Genomic DNA, 13,377 nt, shown 5'->3' on the forward strand with positions numbered 1-13,377 from the left:
TTAGTAATATTAAGACGGTGGTTTTGATTATTATTTTAAATGATGAAATGTTGTTTTGATAAATATCACAAAATGAAGGGTAGACTCCGTAACGCCAGTTATAAAATGGCGGTACGTGGACAGAGTCGTAGCATTCGTGTCAGACAGTGATTCCGTCCGTTTCAGTCAGTCAGTCAGTCAGTCGGTCTGTCGGTATGTGCAACGAAACTGTCGGTTTATCCTGTCATTGTGAAAGTTGTGTGTGTTGAGTTTCAATAATTATTATTCAAAAGGTTTTATTGACTTTTTATAAACTGAGTTCAATCAAATACGAGTGATGACGGAAGCTACCGCTCAGCCATCCCTGGTGCCGCCGACGACATATATATTAGTATAGATAGATATGGAGCATGACTGAGTGAGAGTGATAGGAGATGTTGGGTTAGAAGGTAACAGAGACGACAAATGAATGTTTGACAGATAGTTTTCTTTTGAGCGAGAGGAGGACTCAGGGTAGTTAACTACCCGACGCAATGGCAAACAGATTTATTGTAACTAGGAAGACGGAGCACGTATAAAATTTCTTTACTTTTCTATAAGACCAAGAAGACCAGAAGATGGAATAAAAATTATGTTTTTGTGAAGCAATCGTCCTCTTTACTGGCCCAAATCGAATAGAAGATCCCACATTTATATAACATAAAGTACTATCATTAGTATAGAGTCTGGTAATTCTGCCAATACCGGTACCAAAACCAGATGAGAAAGGGAAGGGTTGAGTTGGAGTTTGATCTTTCCACCAAAAAAACAGTTAACGCCGAATGTCAGGCAGCGCTTAATTAGCAGGACCCAAAATAAGGCTTCAGCGGACTCGAAAAACTAAATCCCTTCTAAAGGGACTACCGTGGAAGGATGCGGGACCCCACCATGTGTATTTTCCCAAGAAAGCCTCATGTGGCCACGACCCTCAGCATTGAGGTTTATTGACGCAAGGAGGATCCAAGAACACAGCTTTGCAAATTGTAAAATTGGTTGTAATGTATTTTGAATATACATATTACCTTTAGCTTGGCTACCTTTAGTTTGGTGTTTCTTTATGTATACTCCTCTACTTTCGTAGGCAAAAAACTACTCAAAACATCGAGTCAATCAACAATTTTAAAAACATAATAACATACCGCACGCACACTAACGCAAAAATCATCTCTTCTCTTCTTCACTATTACACTAATTCTAAGTAATAAATTACACAGGCTATTAGCAGACTTGCGTATGTAAATATTCTTAAAAGTTTACTCATTCGAAGCTCCTGACAATCCAAACTAGAACCTTCATTGCTAACATTAAAGTACTAATAGAGAGACCAACTGTAACTAGCTCTAGCTTATGGCCACGTGCCAAAACAGCTGACGGGTCCGTCGATTGTGGCGTGTATTCATTAAAAAAGATACCTTATTACTTATCCGATAAAGCCGTATATCGTTCGATGTTCGCACCTCCAGTGGATATATTTGATTTTAATAGACCGCCATACTATTGAAGCGATTTTTGAAATTCTAAATTACAAAGATATTAATTTATGTCGTGAACTTATAATAGGCAATGTTTTTCGTTCGAGTGTGAATGATGTATTTGTATGTAATATATTAAATGGACATGATTAATTAACATTAATCGGGGTTCGTGAGTTGGAACAATGATAGGGAATTAGGGTTAGTGTGCGTGCGTGTATGCGTGTGCGTGTTTTTTCTTCGTCGGCTCGTTGTAGTTAATCCGATCGACTGACGGTTAGGTATTCCAGCCGACCGAGAGGGCTGCTGGTCGTGGCGCCGACGACCGCCGTTCCGGCGTCCCGAGGGGGACAGTGACGGGAGAGATGTGCTCCGCACTAAACGCTTCACTTTCCCCCCTTTGACTTTTCAAGAGTTCTGTCTCATGCGAGGTTTGGACGTTGGTTGTAGAGCGACAGGAGGTTTTAGTTAGTCCGACTCCGACATGCCCCGCCCTCCATCCCCACCCAGTGGAGGGCGGAAGTTCGGGGATTTCCTCCTGACCAAAAAAAAAGGTATTCCAACCCCATTTTTTCCTACTTAATAGCTGGTAGCCTAGGGGCTATTTCAGCTTTTTTATTACTTAAGTGGGTGGACGAGCTCACGTCCCACCTGGTGTTAAGCGGTTACCGGAGCCCATACACATTTTACTGGTGGTAGGACGTGTTTTGAGTCCACATGGGTAGGTACTAGGTGAAGCAGTAATGCGTTTCTGTTTGAAAGGTGGGGCAGCCGCTGTAACTATACTGAGACCTTACAACCATATCGCGAGGTGGGTGGCGGCATTTACATCGTAGATGTCTATAAGCTCCAGTAACCACTTAACACCAGGTGGACTGTGGGCTCGTCCCCCTATCTAAGTTTTTTTTTTAAATCTACAACGTAAATGCGAAACCTGTCTTGAGATATGAGTTGTATGGTCTTAGTAAATGATTCCAGCCCCCAAACTCGACACATAACAACTATGCGTCACTATCGTACGAAGCTATTTAGAATGTACTGAAAAATCTCACTCACAGCAGAACGGGCAGCAGATTTCTATGAGTGTCAATAACGTACATTGATTTCATTCATATTCATTGCTTATAAAGACGAGGACCCGTCCGGGAGTAGCTAGAATAGCCCCCTAGGCTACCAGCGAATAGGTAGGGGGGAAAAACCGGGGAACAAGTCAACCTAGCTATCAGAAACATCACACGGTTTAAATAAGAACAGAAACTATCTATATATATAAAAATGAATTCCTGTTCGTTAGTCCCGCTGAAACTCGAGAACGGCTGGACCGATTCGGCTAATTTTGGTCTTGAATTATTTGTAAAAGTCCAGAGAAGGTTTAAAAGGTAGATAATTATGAAAATGCTCGGAATTAAATCAAATTAAAACAATTTTGTTTTCCCTTTGATGTGTCTCCCGCCGGACGGATTATTTTTGTTTGTTTTATGTTGATTTTATACAAAAGTTTAGGTCTTTTGTTTATCGATTGAGGCACTACGAAGTCTGCCGGGTCAGCTAGTCTATATATATTTAATAAAAAACTATTTTATTAACAACAAAAATTCAAACATTTTTCTGTCTTTCAAACATCTCTGTACTCACGATAATAATGTGTACAGTTAAAACCATCTGATTGTGTACATAAATAAATGTCGAAACGTCAATCGCGGCTGTCTGTCTGTGCGTCGCCGATCGAACATAACCGGAAGTCGAAAATACAAAAGGTTGAATGAACTCTACTGTGTATTTGTTATACAGGATGTTCAATTTTCAAACGAAAATGTTTTTTTTTTAGTTATAACATTTATTTATATTTCGAAGGCAAACGAAGATCAGTCCACAGTGGATAGTCGCAGTAGCTTATGATAATCAGTAACACAAGTACTACCAGTGAAGACATTCTTCAAAGCCCACGGATGGGGGGGTGATACCATACAAACGCAAGGTAAGAAGCTTATTAAAGCACTGTATGTTAGTCGCCATTCCCTACCGGTCATCGTCCTTGTTGAACCCGTCGCTTGCGACGAAGGGCTCGGCGAGTAAAGTAACCCACAGACACAGCCCACTGAGTTTCTCGCCGGATCTTCTCAGTAGGTCGTGTTTCCGATCCGGTGGTAGATTCTGCTAAGCACGGCTCTTGCTAGGGTTCGTATTAGCAACAACGTCAGGTTTGAGCGCCGTGAGCACACCTACTAGCCCGGTGACGCTGATATGGTCTCTCTAGACCATCAGCTTAGGTAGAAAAAAAAAACATTCTTTTCGAACAGGTCACATGCGACGAAGAGTTCGACGTGCAACTTAACCCACAGATCCAAGCCATTGAGTTTCTCGCCGGGTTTTCGCAGTGGGTCGCGTTTCCGATCCAGTGGTAAATCCACACAAGCACTAACCCTTGTTAGGGCACCTCCACTCAAGCTGAGCTACGTAAGCTCGCCCGTCGAGTGAAACCAGAATGGCCCCTCAAGGTTACCTGTAATTAGGTAGGGAAAATAAAAATAAAAGGTTACTGGTTCTAATATGTGGATAAACGACAATATTTAATTAGACAAAGCTAAAACAGTTAACTACATTTTTTGCACTATATTTGTCGACTGATTTTCGTTAAACTTAACTTTAGTGTAGCTATGTAATTAGCTTTTATGAGTAAGTTATTTTATGGTTATCAACCAAATCAAATCGAAAATTGATTTTTCTTTTACGGAAAAAATGTACAAAAAAAACAAAAAAAATATAAAGAAAGTGCATCTCAATCTTGAGGTGTTGGTGATTATTGAATTGGTTAATATTTCAACCTAATATATCCTAGTATACTATATAAACTAAATCGCAATTGTGTAGACAGTCTCGTGTAATAGTAATAAATAATAATAATAATACTTATTTAAGCCTCTTAAAATACAAACACGTACAATAATTTAAAACAATAGTTCAATAGTATACCTACATGGCTTTTTAATAAGGTACATAATAACAATATTCCCTGACTATGTGACGTCACTTCAACTAATTACCTTGTATTGAAAGCTCATGAAATTTAAAATAAAGCTGAGCCAAGAAGTCGCTTCCTTGAAGATGTTATAAATAAATAAATAAAAATATTGCATTAGGCTTGTAGTGGTGGTATTTATAGCCGTTTGAGAGCAGAGTGCTTACGTAGAGGAAGGAAGATCGAAGGAACGCATTTGATGTGCGCAACCACAAATATGTTTTTCGTTTTGAAATGTGTTTATTATTATTTTATTTTTGCTTAGATGCAGCCCACCTGGTGTTAAGTGGTTACTGGAGCCCATAGACATCTACAACGTAAATGCGCCACCGACAGATGACAGATTGAATTGGTAACGCCGGTTTTAATTCATTTTACAGTCTTAAAGTACTTTTGTTATTCATACTTATTGTGGGTGGGAGAAGTTGCTTACATCTGCCCTAGCAAGAGCAGTGCTGCGCTGAATCTATTATCGAATCGGAATCGCGACCCACCGAGAAGATCCTTCAAGAAACCCAGTAGATCAATATCTTTAAAATTATTTACGTAGAGTTCGATAAGTTACATCGGAAAGAAGCATATTATCATACGCACGTAAACTTACTCACGAACGACTCAAAAATTAACGTATAGATCATTATAATGAGAATAATTCGCTGGGAAGAAGATGCTGATAAATTCTTCTTCTCAGTCGTACACTCCCGGCGGAGTGGTCGTGGTTACGTATGTCTTAATGCTTGGTTGTGGCTTTTGAGAGACTTCTCCATCTCTCTCTATTTGTGGCGGTACGTATATGCGGGCGCAAACGTCACTATTGGCAATAAATAACATAATAAATATATAGTTTTTGCTATGACATGTCCTTCTTCAAACGAGGCTTGTGGAGAGTATTAAGCGGTAGGCAGCGGCTTGGCTCTGCCCCTGGCATTACTGAAGTCCATGGGCGACGGTAACCACTCACCATCAGGTGGGCCGTATGCTCGTCCGCCTACAAGCGCAATAAAAAAAATAAAAAATAAAGTTTAGTTTATTTACTTTATTGTTAGCAAGATGAAACTGTTATTCTACCATGTTTATATATTTAGCGGACACGGTTTTGATGTGGGAGTGTTCAGAGTGTGTTTAATCTTTATAAACACAAATGACTGGATAAATAAATAAGTATTGGTAAAACATAAATTTTAATAATAATTTATGTATTGGATAACGATTTTAGTAATATTAAGACGTTGTTTTGATTGTTACTTAAATGATAAAATGTTGTTTTGATAAATATCACAAAAGTGTAGGATAGACGCCGTAACGCCAGCCACGCCATATAAAATGGCGGTGCGTGGACAAAGTCATCTCAGTCTTTCTCAAGCAGTCAAGTCGGTCGGTCGGTCTGTCGGTTTGTCGGTTTTATTGAGTTTTATTGCAAGTATTGCAATACACTGGGTTCAACGGAATAAGAATGATGACGGAACTGCCGCTCAGTCATCCCTGGCGCCGTCATGTACATTCAGTAAGGGAACATTTCGTAAATGACTTAAGTCTGTCCACCTTGTGGATGATCGGCCGCGAGAGCATTGACCGTCTACTCTTCCTTGATAATGATAGCACAAACCTGTAATATCAAGTGCAGAATAAAACATACAGCCTAGTATCTTGAAATTGACGGCAGCATGCAAGTTCTGAGCTGCTATTTTGACGCCAATAAACATTAAAAACGATAGTCGATATATTTGACAAACTTCATCCTGCATAGTGCAAGTATACAATTTCGAATCCCCATATTTACAGAGCACTTGAGCAGCTGTGCTGCTACAAGGGCCTACTCACGCAAAACTAAACAAGATTCGTAAATGCACTTACATTCGCCGCTTAAAGCAAAGCAAAAAAGTTATATTAAGATAGACGTGCAGACGAGTGATGAGATTTGGAGGTGTGACACAAGGTATTTGACAGATGGTACAGATTTTACTGGTGGTAGGACCTCTTGTGAGTCCGCACGGGTAGGTACCACCACCCCGCCTATTTCCGCCGTGAAGCAGTAATGCGTTTCGGTTCGAAGGGCGGGGCAGCCTTTGTAACTATACTGAGACCTTAGAACTTATATCTCACGGTGGGTGGCGCATTTACGTCGTAGATGTCTATGGGCTCCAGTAACCACTTAACAGCAGGTGAGCTGTGAGCTCGTCCACCCATCTAAGCAATGAATAAATAAAAAACATATTTCGCGCGCCCACTAGGCGCAGTAATTTCGTAGGAGGATTAGTCCCGGTCTAAAAACAAGGCGTTCCGATCCAAAACTTAGCTCAGCCGTTGAGACAATTGAGGTACAATTGACTTAGACCTCATGTCTAAAGGTGAGGGGCAGCGTCCATGTTGTGATCTCCTTGGATTCCGGTAGCCACTCAACCCCAGTTGGACCTTGAGTGGATTCAGCTATCTAACCAAAAAAAAAAGTTACAACAAATGGTCTCATGAATTCTTATCGACGTGCCAATAGGTAAAATCATATCCTAAAACATAACTGTCTCCACTTGATTTAGGAGCACATTAGAAGTTTCAATTGCCATTCCGCGGAAATGAATCTCGAAAGAGCTTTGTAAATGAGAGTTGTCTCAACTAATTGGTCGCATTATGAACAAGTCACGTGTAAAGCTACGGAAGGAGCGTTTATCAGCGGAACAATTTTCGGGGGCTGCCTTTGTCAAATAACAAACTTTCGTAAACGCGATAGGGGTACAATTTTAAATTAGATTAAATATTTCCTCGTTCATTTGGAAAAGGTATGAAAACGCTCCGGATATGGTTCGCCAGTTTAATTTTTTGTTTAATTTTTCACTTAAACTTATGGTATTTGATTGCGTCTCTTATATTATTACAAATGATACGCTAGCTTTCTTCGCGGCTAAGGTTTTGTTTTTGATGTAAGCTTTTTTATTTTTAATAATTATTATTATATTATAATACTTTGTATTAATTGTATGTATATTTACGGAGATATGTATGTGTATATGTATGTGTACATATATGTATATGTATTTCACTGGAATGGTACACCGCGCGTAGTTCGTTTCCAAATGATTCTTGTCCACCTGATGGTTGTCTGGAAGAGATCGCTCTTAGCGATAAGACCGCCAATTGTACTTTTTTGTATTTAATGTATCGCAGTTTATTTGTTTTTTGGTGTACAATAAAGAATACTCTCTCTCCCTCTCTCTCTTAAATCATTTTAATGACTGTTTTTTTATTGGTCTTGCAGACGCATACGACCTGATGGAGAGTGGTAACTGTTGTCCATGGACCTCAGAAATGCACTGTTGAACAGAAGCAGCTCAAAAAACTAATTAAGAGCTCTGTTCTTACAATTATACATGTGCTTACATTTAAATCCCAAACCTTGACTAACTCCCAACAAAATTATCGATTGATATTTAAAAACTCACAATCATAAGACCGTTTTGATAAGATAAAGAAAAAACAAAAACAAATTCATTTCTAAATGTCATAATATTAGTAATAGCTTGTGTTTATTTTAAAACGCAACAAACCGATAATGACAGGCGCAGAGCATAATTTAAAAAAAAAGATACATCCTGTGACATAGAAACCGTAAGAATTCTAGTGGATCCAATTAACACTAAGTCACATTAACGTGAACACTTTCACTTCCTTAAGACTTAAGAAGACATGTTACAGTAGTATTCAAATAAGGGTTATCCAGAATGAGCTTCTATTCAAACATAGCGCAGAAAATAACGTAAGCCGAAAACTTTCATCTTCCCAATAAACACAATAGCCCAATCTTCTGATACTCCCAAAAGCATCAATTACAACACATTTCAAATGTTTTACAAATATTATCACATAACAGAGGTTGCACCATCTAAATCCAAATCTGCACCATTCAAATTAGGGCATATCCCACTCGCTACGAAGACAACCATCCTAGCAACCTCTTCGGGTTCAATAATTTTCATATCCTGCGAGAGCCTCTCGTAGGCTACCTGTCGGTCTTCCTCAGACATCGCCAGATTTGACAGGATATTAGTTCTGGTCAATCCTGGTTGCACAGAATTTACTCGAACACCTTCCGTGGCCAATTCTATTGCCGCAATCTTGGTGAATTTCTGAAGTCCAGCTTTTGCAACCGAATAACCCATAAACCCATGTCTGACTCTTGCGTACTTAGTGGCTGTGAGGTTGACAATGTTACCTTTAGTCTTCGTCAAGTACGGCAGAGCCTGATGCGAGAGACTGTACGGAACTCGAAGATTAATATTGATCATCTCGTCAAATGCCTCTATATTTTCATCGAAGAGCGAACCTATGAGGACTTTACCGGCACAGTTGACAAGGACATCGATCCTTTTGAACGCGGTCACAGTTTCGGTTACTACCACAGCGCAACTGTCTTTATGGGTAAGGTCTATTCTGACACATAAGGGGCTGATTCCTTTTGCTGCGTGACATTTCTCGGCGACAGCTCGGAGTCTGGCTTCGTTTCTCCCCACGAGAGTCAAAGTCGCACCGTATTCAGCGAACAGTATAGCAGACGCTGCACCTATACCAGAACTGGCCCCAGTCACAATAACAACTTTTCCAGTAAAATCCATTTCAACGTGCGATCGTCTGTATTGATAATTGCCTACTAAAATTTATCATGCTCTTATCATACAAAGCGCGCTGTTGGTTTTTGATAGTATTTTCACCGTTATTTATCGGATAATATGATATAAATATACTGGTGGGTTTTTAGATACATGAGAACCAGATTAATCCGGTTTCATTCCTTCCAATTCAAAGCCCATTTTATTTCAAATCTGGCGTCACGAAAATTAACGTTTATCTGTTATTTCTAGATCACAATATAACTATAGATTTATGGCGGTATCCATAATTAGAACACAAGCCCGATATTAATTAAAAATGTACCGAGAGTCTGTCTTTGTTTTATAAACCAGCTTGCAAACTTATCTTCACAATGTCGTTAATGCGATTCAGATTTTTATCATGTATCTTCTATTCCACGAAGGCTAAAGAGAATTCTGTCCTATTGTCTATTCAGTACAGCATAATCAAGATACGAATACTAATTACTGAATTCCAATCCGACACAAACAGAAACCGTAGATTCGTAACGTCATAAATACACTTGACGCACCACACTTCGAGGCGGCCTCAAGAGTACGCCTCAAACGAGTGCACTAATGGGCTGTGACGTACAACGTCGGGCTTATCTCCTCCTCCATTAGTCGAATTGAACAGGCACTTTTGTTTGCAACGCAGTGTACGATGCGACGAGCGCTTTGTATTGTCGTTTGTGGTGTAAGTGCATGAACGGAAGCGTTTAAAGCACGACAGTCGTCAAGTATGCTTAGTGTGTGTAGAAAAGTGCATTATTGTACGCTACTAAATTGACTGATGTACGCTTTGTGAAACAATCAGATAAATGGTGATAGCCAAAGTGGTCTTTGACTGTTTTTTCGTTGACGTTATTGCGAAAATGTTTACAAATTTGATAGGTTTTATTGATAGGTAAAGCCATTACCATTGAAGAAACTAGCTTTTGCCCGCGACTCCGTCCGCGTGGAATAGTTACTTTAGCATAACGCTAAATTTTACTCCCCCACTTCATTTACGTAGAAAGTGAAAATATCTTGAAACATTCTTTATTGGTGCTCCAATTGTATCGATCTTACCGTGATGTTATATAGCCTAAAGCCTTCCTTAATAAATGGGCTATCACTAAATAACACTAAATTTTTCATTAGTCCTTTAGATGGGCTTTTTAACAGATATTTCGAGTCAGTATGGTCGTCGACGCTGGGTCGCGATCCCGTACACACAGCCGGAACGAAACCCTTCCGTCTATATCCCGAGTTATAGCGGTGAAGCCGCAACAAAATCATTTATATTTAAGACACTTTGTTTACTATAATGCCAAAGAATGTGGCTTACGTGATGGTCTATCGGGCTCTTAAGTAAATACTTACAGGTATTTTACTATTTTTAGGTATGTGGTGGAGGCATTTACTAGTTGTAGATCGTATTGTAAGCCACCACGGGATTTTACCACCACCCTGCCTATTCCCGGTAAGTATACCGGTATAGATAGAATTAAATAGGAAACTTCCACATCACACAGAATGACATCACATTGTAGTGTATATATGGGCCCTGATAACTATTTACCAGCTACCGTGAGTTCGCCTGTCGATCTAAAGCCACAAAAATGAATTATACGTAGCAAAGTTACTCAAATCAAAATCAAAAACCTTTCTTATAAGCCCTCAGAGACGCTTCCAAATCGTCACGACTTTACCACCAATTCGGAATGCATTGAATTCATTCTAGCATTGAAACGGATCGATAAGAAATTCACGACTCCTTCTTTCAGGATCTTCCATCATTAGACGACGGTTTAAACTCGAATCATCATCATCATTATCAGCCTGTATCTCTCCACTGCCGATGTAGGCCTCTCCCGTAGTCCGCCATAATTAGCGGTCCTGGCGTGTAAGGGGCTGTAAGGGGTGGGAATGGAATCACAGCTACTCAATAGCCAACCTCACCCGCCCGTGGTGCACCCGGCTAGCTAACGGACGCGGCCCTTGCGACCGACAAATACCGTATAACAATCCATAATAAGCTATGTCCCTAAATAAAACACACCAGGCCATGGGCAGCATTATATGTCCTTTCAGCAGCTGCTGCAAGAACATAATATAATTGCTGTCATCAACCCGCCTCCCAAGCGTGGTGACTATGGGCATAGCCCTTCCAATGGACATAAACTCGAATAACGCCCACTGGGTTTCTCATCGGATCTTCTCAATGGGTCGCGAATCCGATCCGGTGGTAGATTCTGTGAAGCACTGCTCTTGCTAGGGCTAGTGTTACCGAATTCTCTCAGGTTTAGTACGTGAGCTCGCCTACCCGTCCGGGCGTAACTGGAATAGCCTCTTAGGCCACCAGTAGGGAAAAACATAACTCAAGCACAGAAAAATGCAATTTTAATCCGAATCGCGTTTGCTCAAAACATGGGTCCCATAAAAAGCTGTGGAGACGGGGTATTGTAAACAATGTGATTCGATTAATGACGTTCTCCGAGGCAGTGTGAATGGCGTCGTGTAACGGACTCGACCGTCGGGGATTTGTTCGCAATGCCACACTAGCCGAGAGTCCGAGTCGATATGTCATCCCATCGTTATTAATGACCCATGCACTAGACTATCTGGTGTCAATTTGTAATGAGTTTTGCAAGCTTTCACCACGGATGAGCGTAAACTTGAAAATAACCTACGATGAACTTGAGGTAGAATTAATTTTGAGGTTTTTTTATATTATTTATATACATATACTAGCGACCCGCCCTCGCTTCGCTTCGGAAACATTAAATTTTATTATTAATAGCTGAGTCCCGTGATGTTACCCGCGGTTATTGTCTTATCGCGGGTGACACCGCGGGGTGAAGCACATTAGAAACCACAAAAATAACAGTATTTCTCCATTATTTAATGGATGTTATTAAACATATAAACCTTCCTCTTCAATCACTCTATCTATTAAAAAAATCCGCATCAAAATCCGTTGCGTAGTTTTAAAGATTTAAGCATACATAGGGACAGAGAAAGCGACTTGTGTTTTTTAAACTATGTAGTGATTCATAATGAACTAAACAATTTGAAAAGTAAAGTTGTTTGTGTCTTAGACCATGTTTGTTAAAGTAGTTCTTGAGAATATGTTGATACTGCTGAAGTTTGGTAGAGCTTTGACGTCATAATTTTTATTTATCTTATTATATTATATTGGTATTTGGTTTTTACCTAGTTATGAAATATCATCACAAAATAAGACAACCTACTTAATATCTGAAGTTTTATTAATTTTATGACCTCAAACATTCTTAGCTGATATGCCGCTTTTGAACATTATAATGAAAAGTATATTGAACAACTTTCCAGGAAAATTTGGAGAGGTTTAGGTGTATTGTATACTATAGGCTGTCTGCACGGCTTTAGTGTTGGATGTAGACGTTATATAAATAATATAAAATCATTTAACTCGTCTTTTTTTTATTGCTGAGTATTTTAAGCTATTGCACAGCTTTTATCGCGGGCTTTGAGCGCGGCAACCGAATCAAGAAATTCCGTAACGAAAATAAATCCTAACACCCCCCCACTCCGCCTGCTATGTAGCTCGCGTTCAACACAGTCACACGGTGCGCTTGTAGTGTTTGTGAATAAGCACGCGGCGTGACGTCGCACTGCATGCGCATCATGACAAGTCTGCCCATCTCTCTCTCGCGCGGCCTAGCTTATGAGTGTGAAGGAGACAGTTAATGTTTTGCTTTTCTTAATGTTTATAAATATAGCGTGGTCTTATTTTATTATTGTTTTCATATTAAGTTATTATTGTCTAATTATAATTGCGTAAGTTGATAAAAAATGCTATGCAATAGCTTTACCGCGGTAGTCCTCGAGTGCCATTAGTTTTTTTTTATTGCTTCAATGGGTGGACGAGCTCACAGCCCACCTGGCGCTAAGTGGTTACTGAAGCTCATAGACATCCACAACGCAAATGCGTCACCCACCCTGGGACACAAGTTCGAAGGTCTCAGTATGGTTACAACCGCTGCTCCACCCTTAAACCGAAACGCATTACTGCTCCGGCAGACATAAGTCTAATAGTTTATTTCCGTCTAGACATAAGTAAAGGTTCATAGTACACCCTGTAAACGTTGGAAGAACCAAACAAAACAATTTCAGCTGCACAATTTAGATGCTCCGCGCGTTATTTATACTCCGACTACGGATTCAAATATTATACTGTCGAGTTGAAACGTTCCAAGCCTTTTGCAAAACAATGTGATTCGAT

The 13,377-nt window shown here is 39.9% G+C and overlaps 2 protein-coding genes across 4 annotated transcripts in view; both read right to left on the reverse strand.

Annotated features, from left to right (window-relative positions):
- sm (heterogeneous nuclear ribonucleoprotein L) overlaps window positions 1-13,377 on the reverse strand; it is a 406,278-nt gene that overhangs the window by 203,058 nt on the left and 189,843 nt on the right. The gene's annotated exons all lie outside the window — the stretch shown is intronic.
- LOC114249909 (uncharacterized) lies at window positions 7,992-13,082 on the reverse strand. The gene has a single exon (XM_089737992.1). It carries the CDS (start codon window positions 9,111-9,113, stop codon window positions 8,361-8,363), a length of 753 nt encoding a protein of 250 aa, XP_089594118.1. The 5' UTR covers window positions 9,114-13,082; the 3' UTR covers window positions 7,992-8,360.

The sequence above is a fragment of the Bombyx mandarina genome, chromosome 24, assembly GCF_030267445.1.
Source record: "Bombyx mandarina strain Sakado chromosome 24, ASM3026744v2".
Taxonomy (NCBI): Eukaryota; Metazoa; Arthropoda; class Insecta; order Lepidoptera; family Bombycidae; genus Bombyx; species Bombyx mandarina.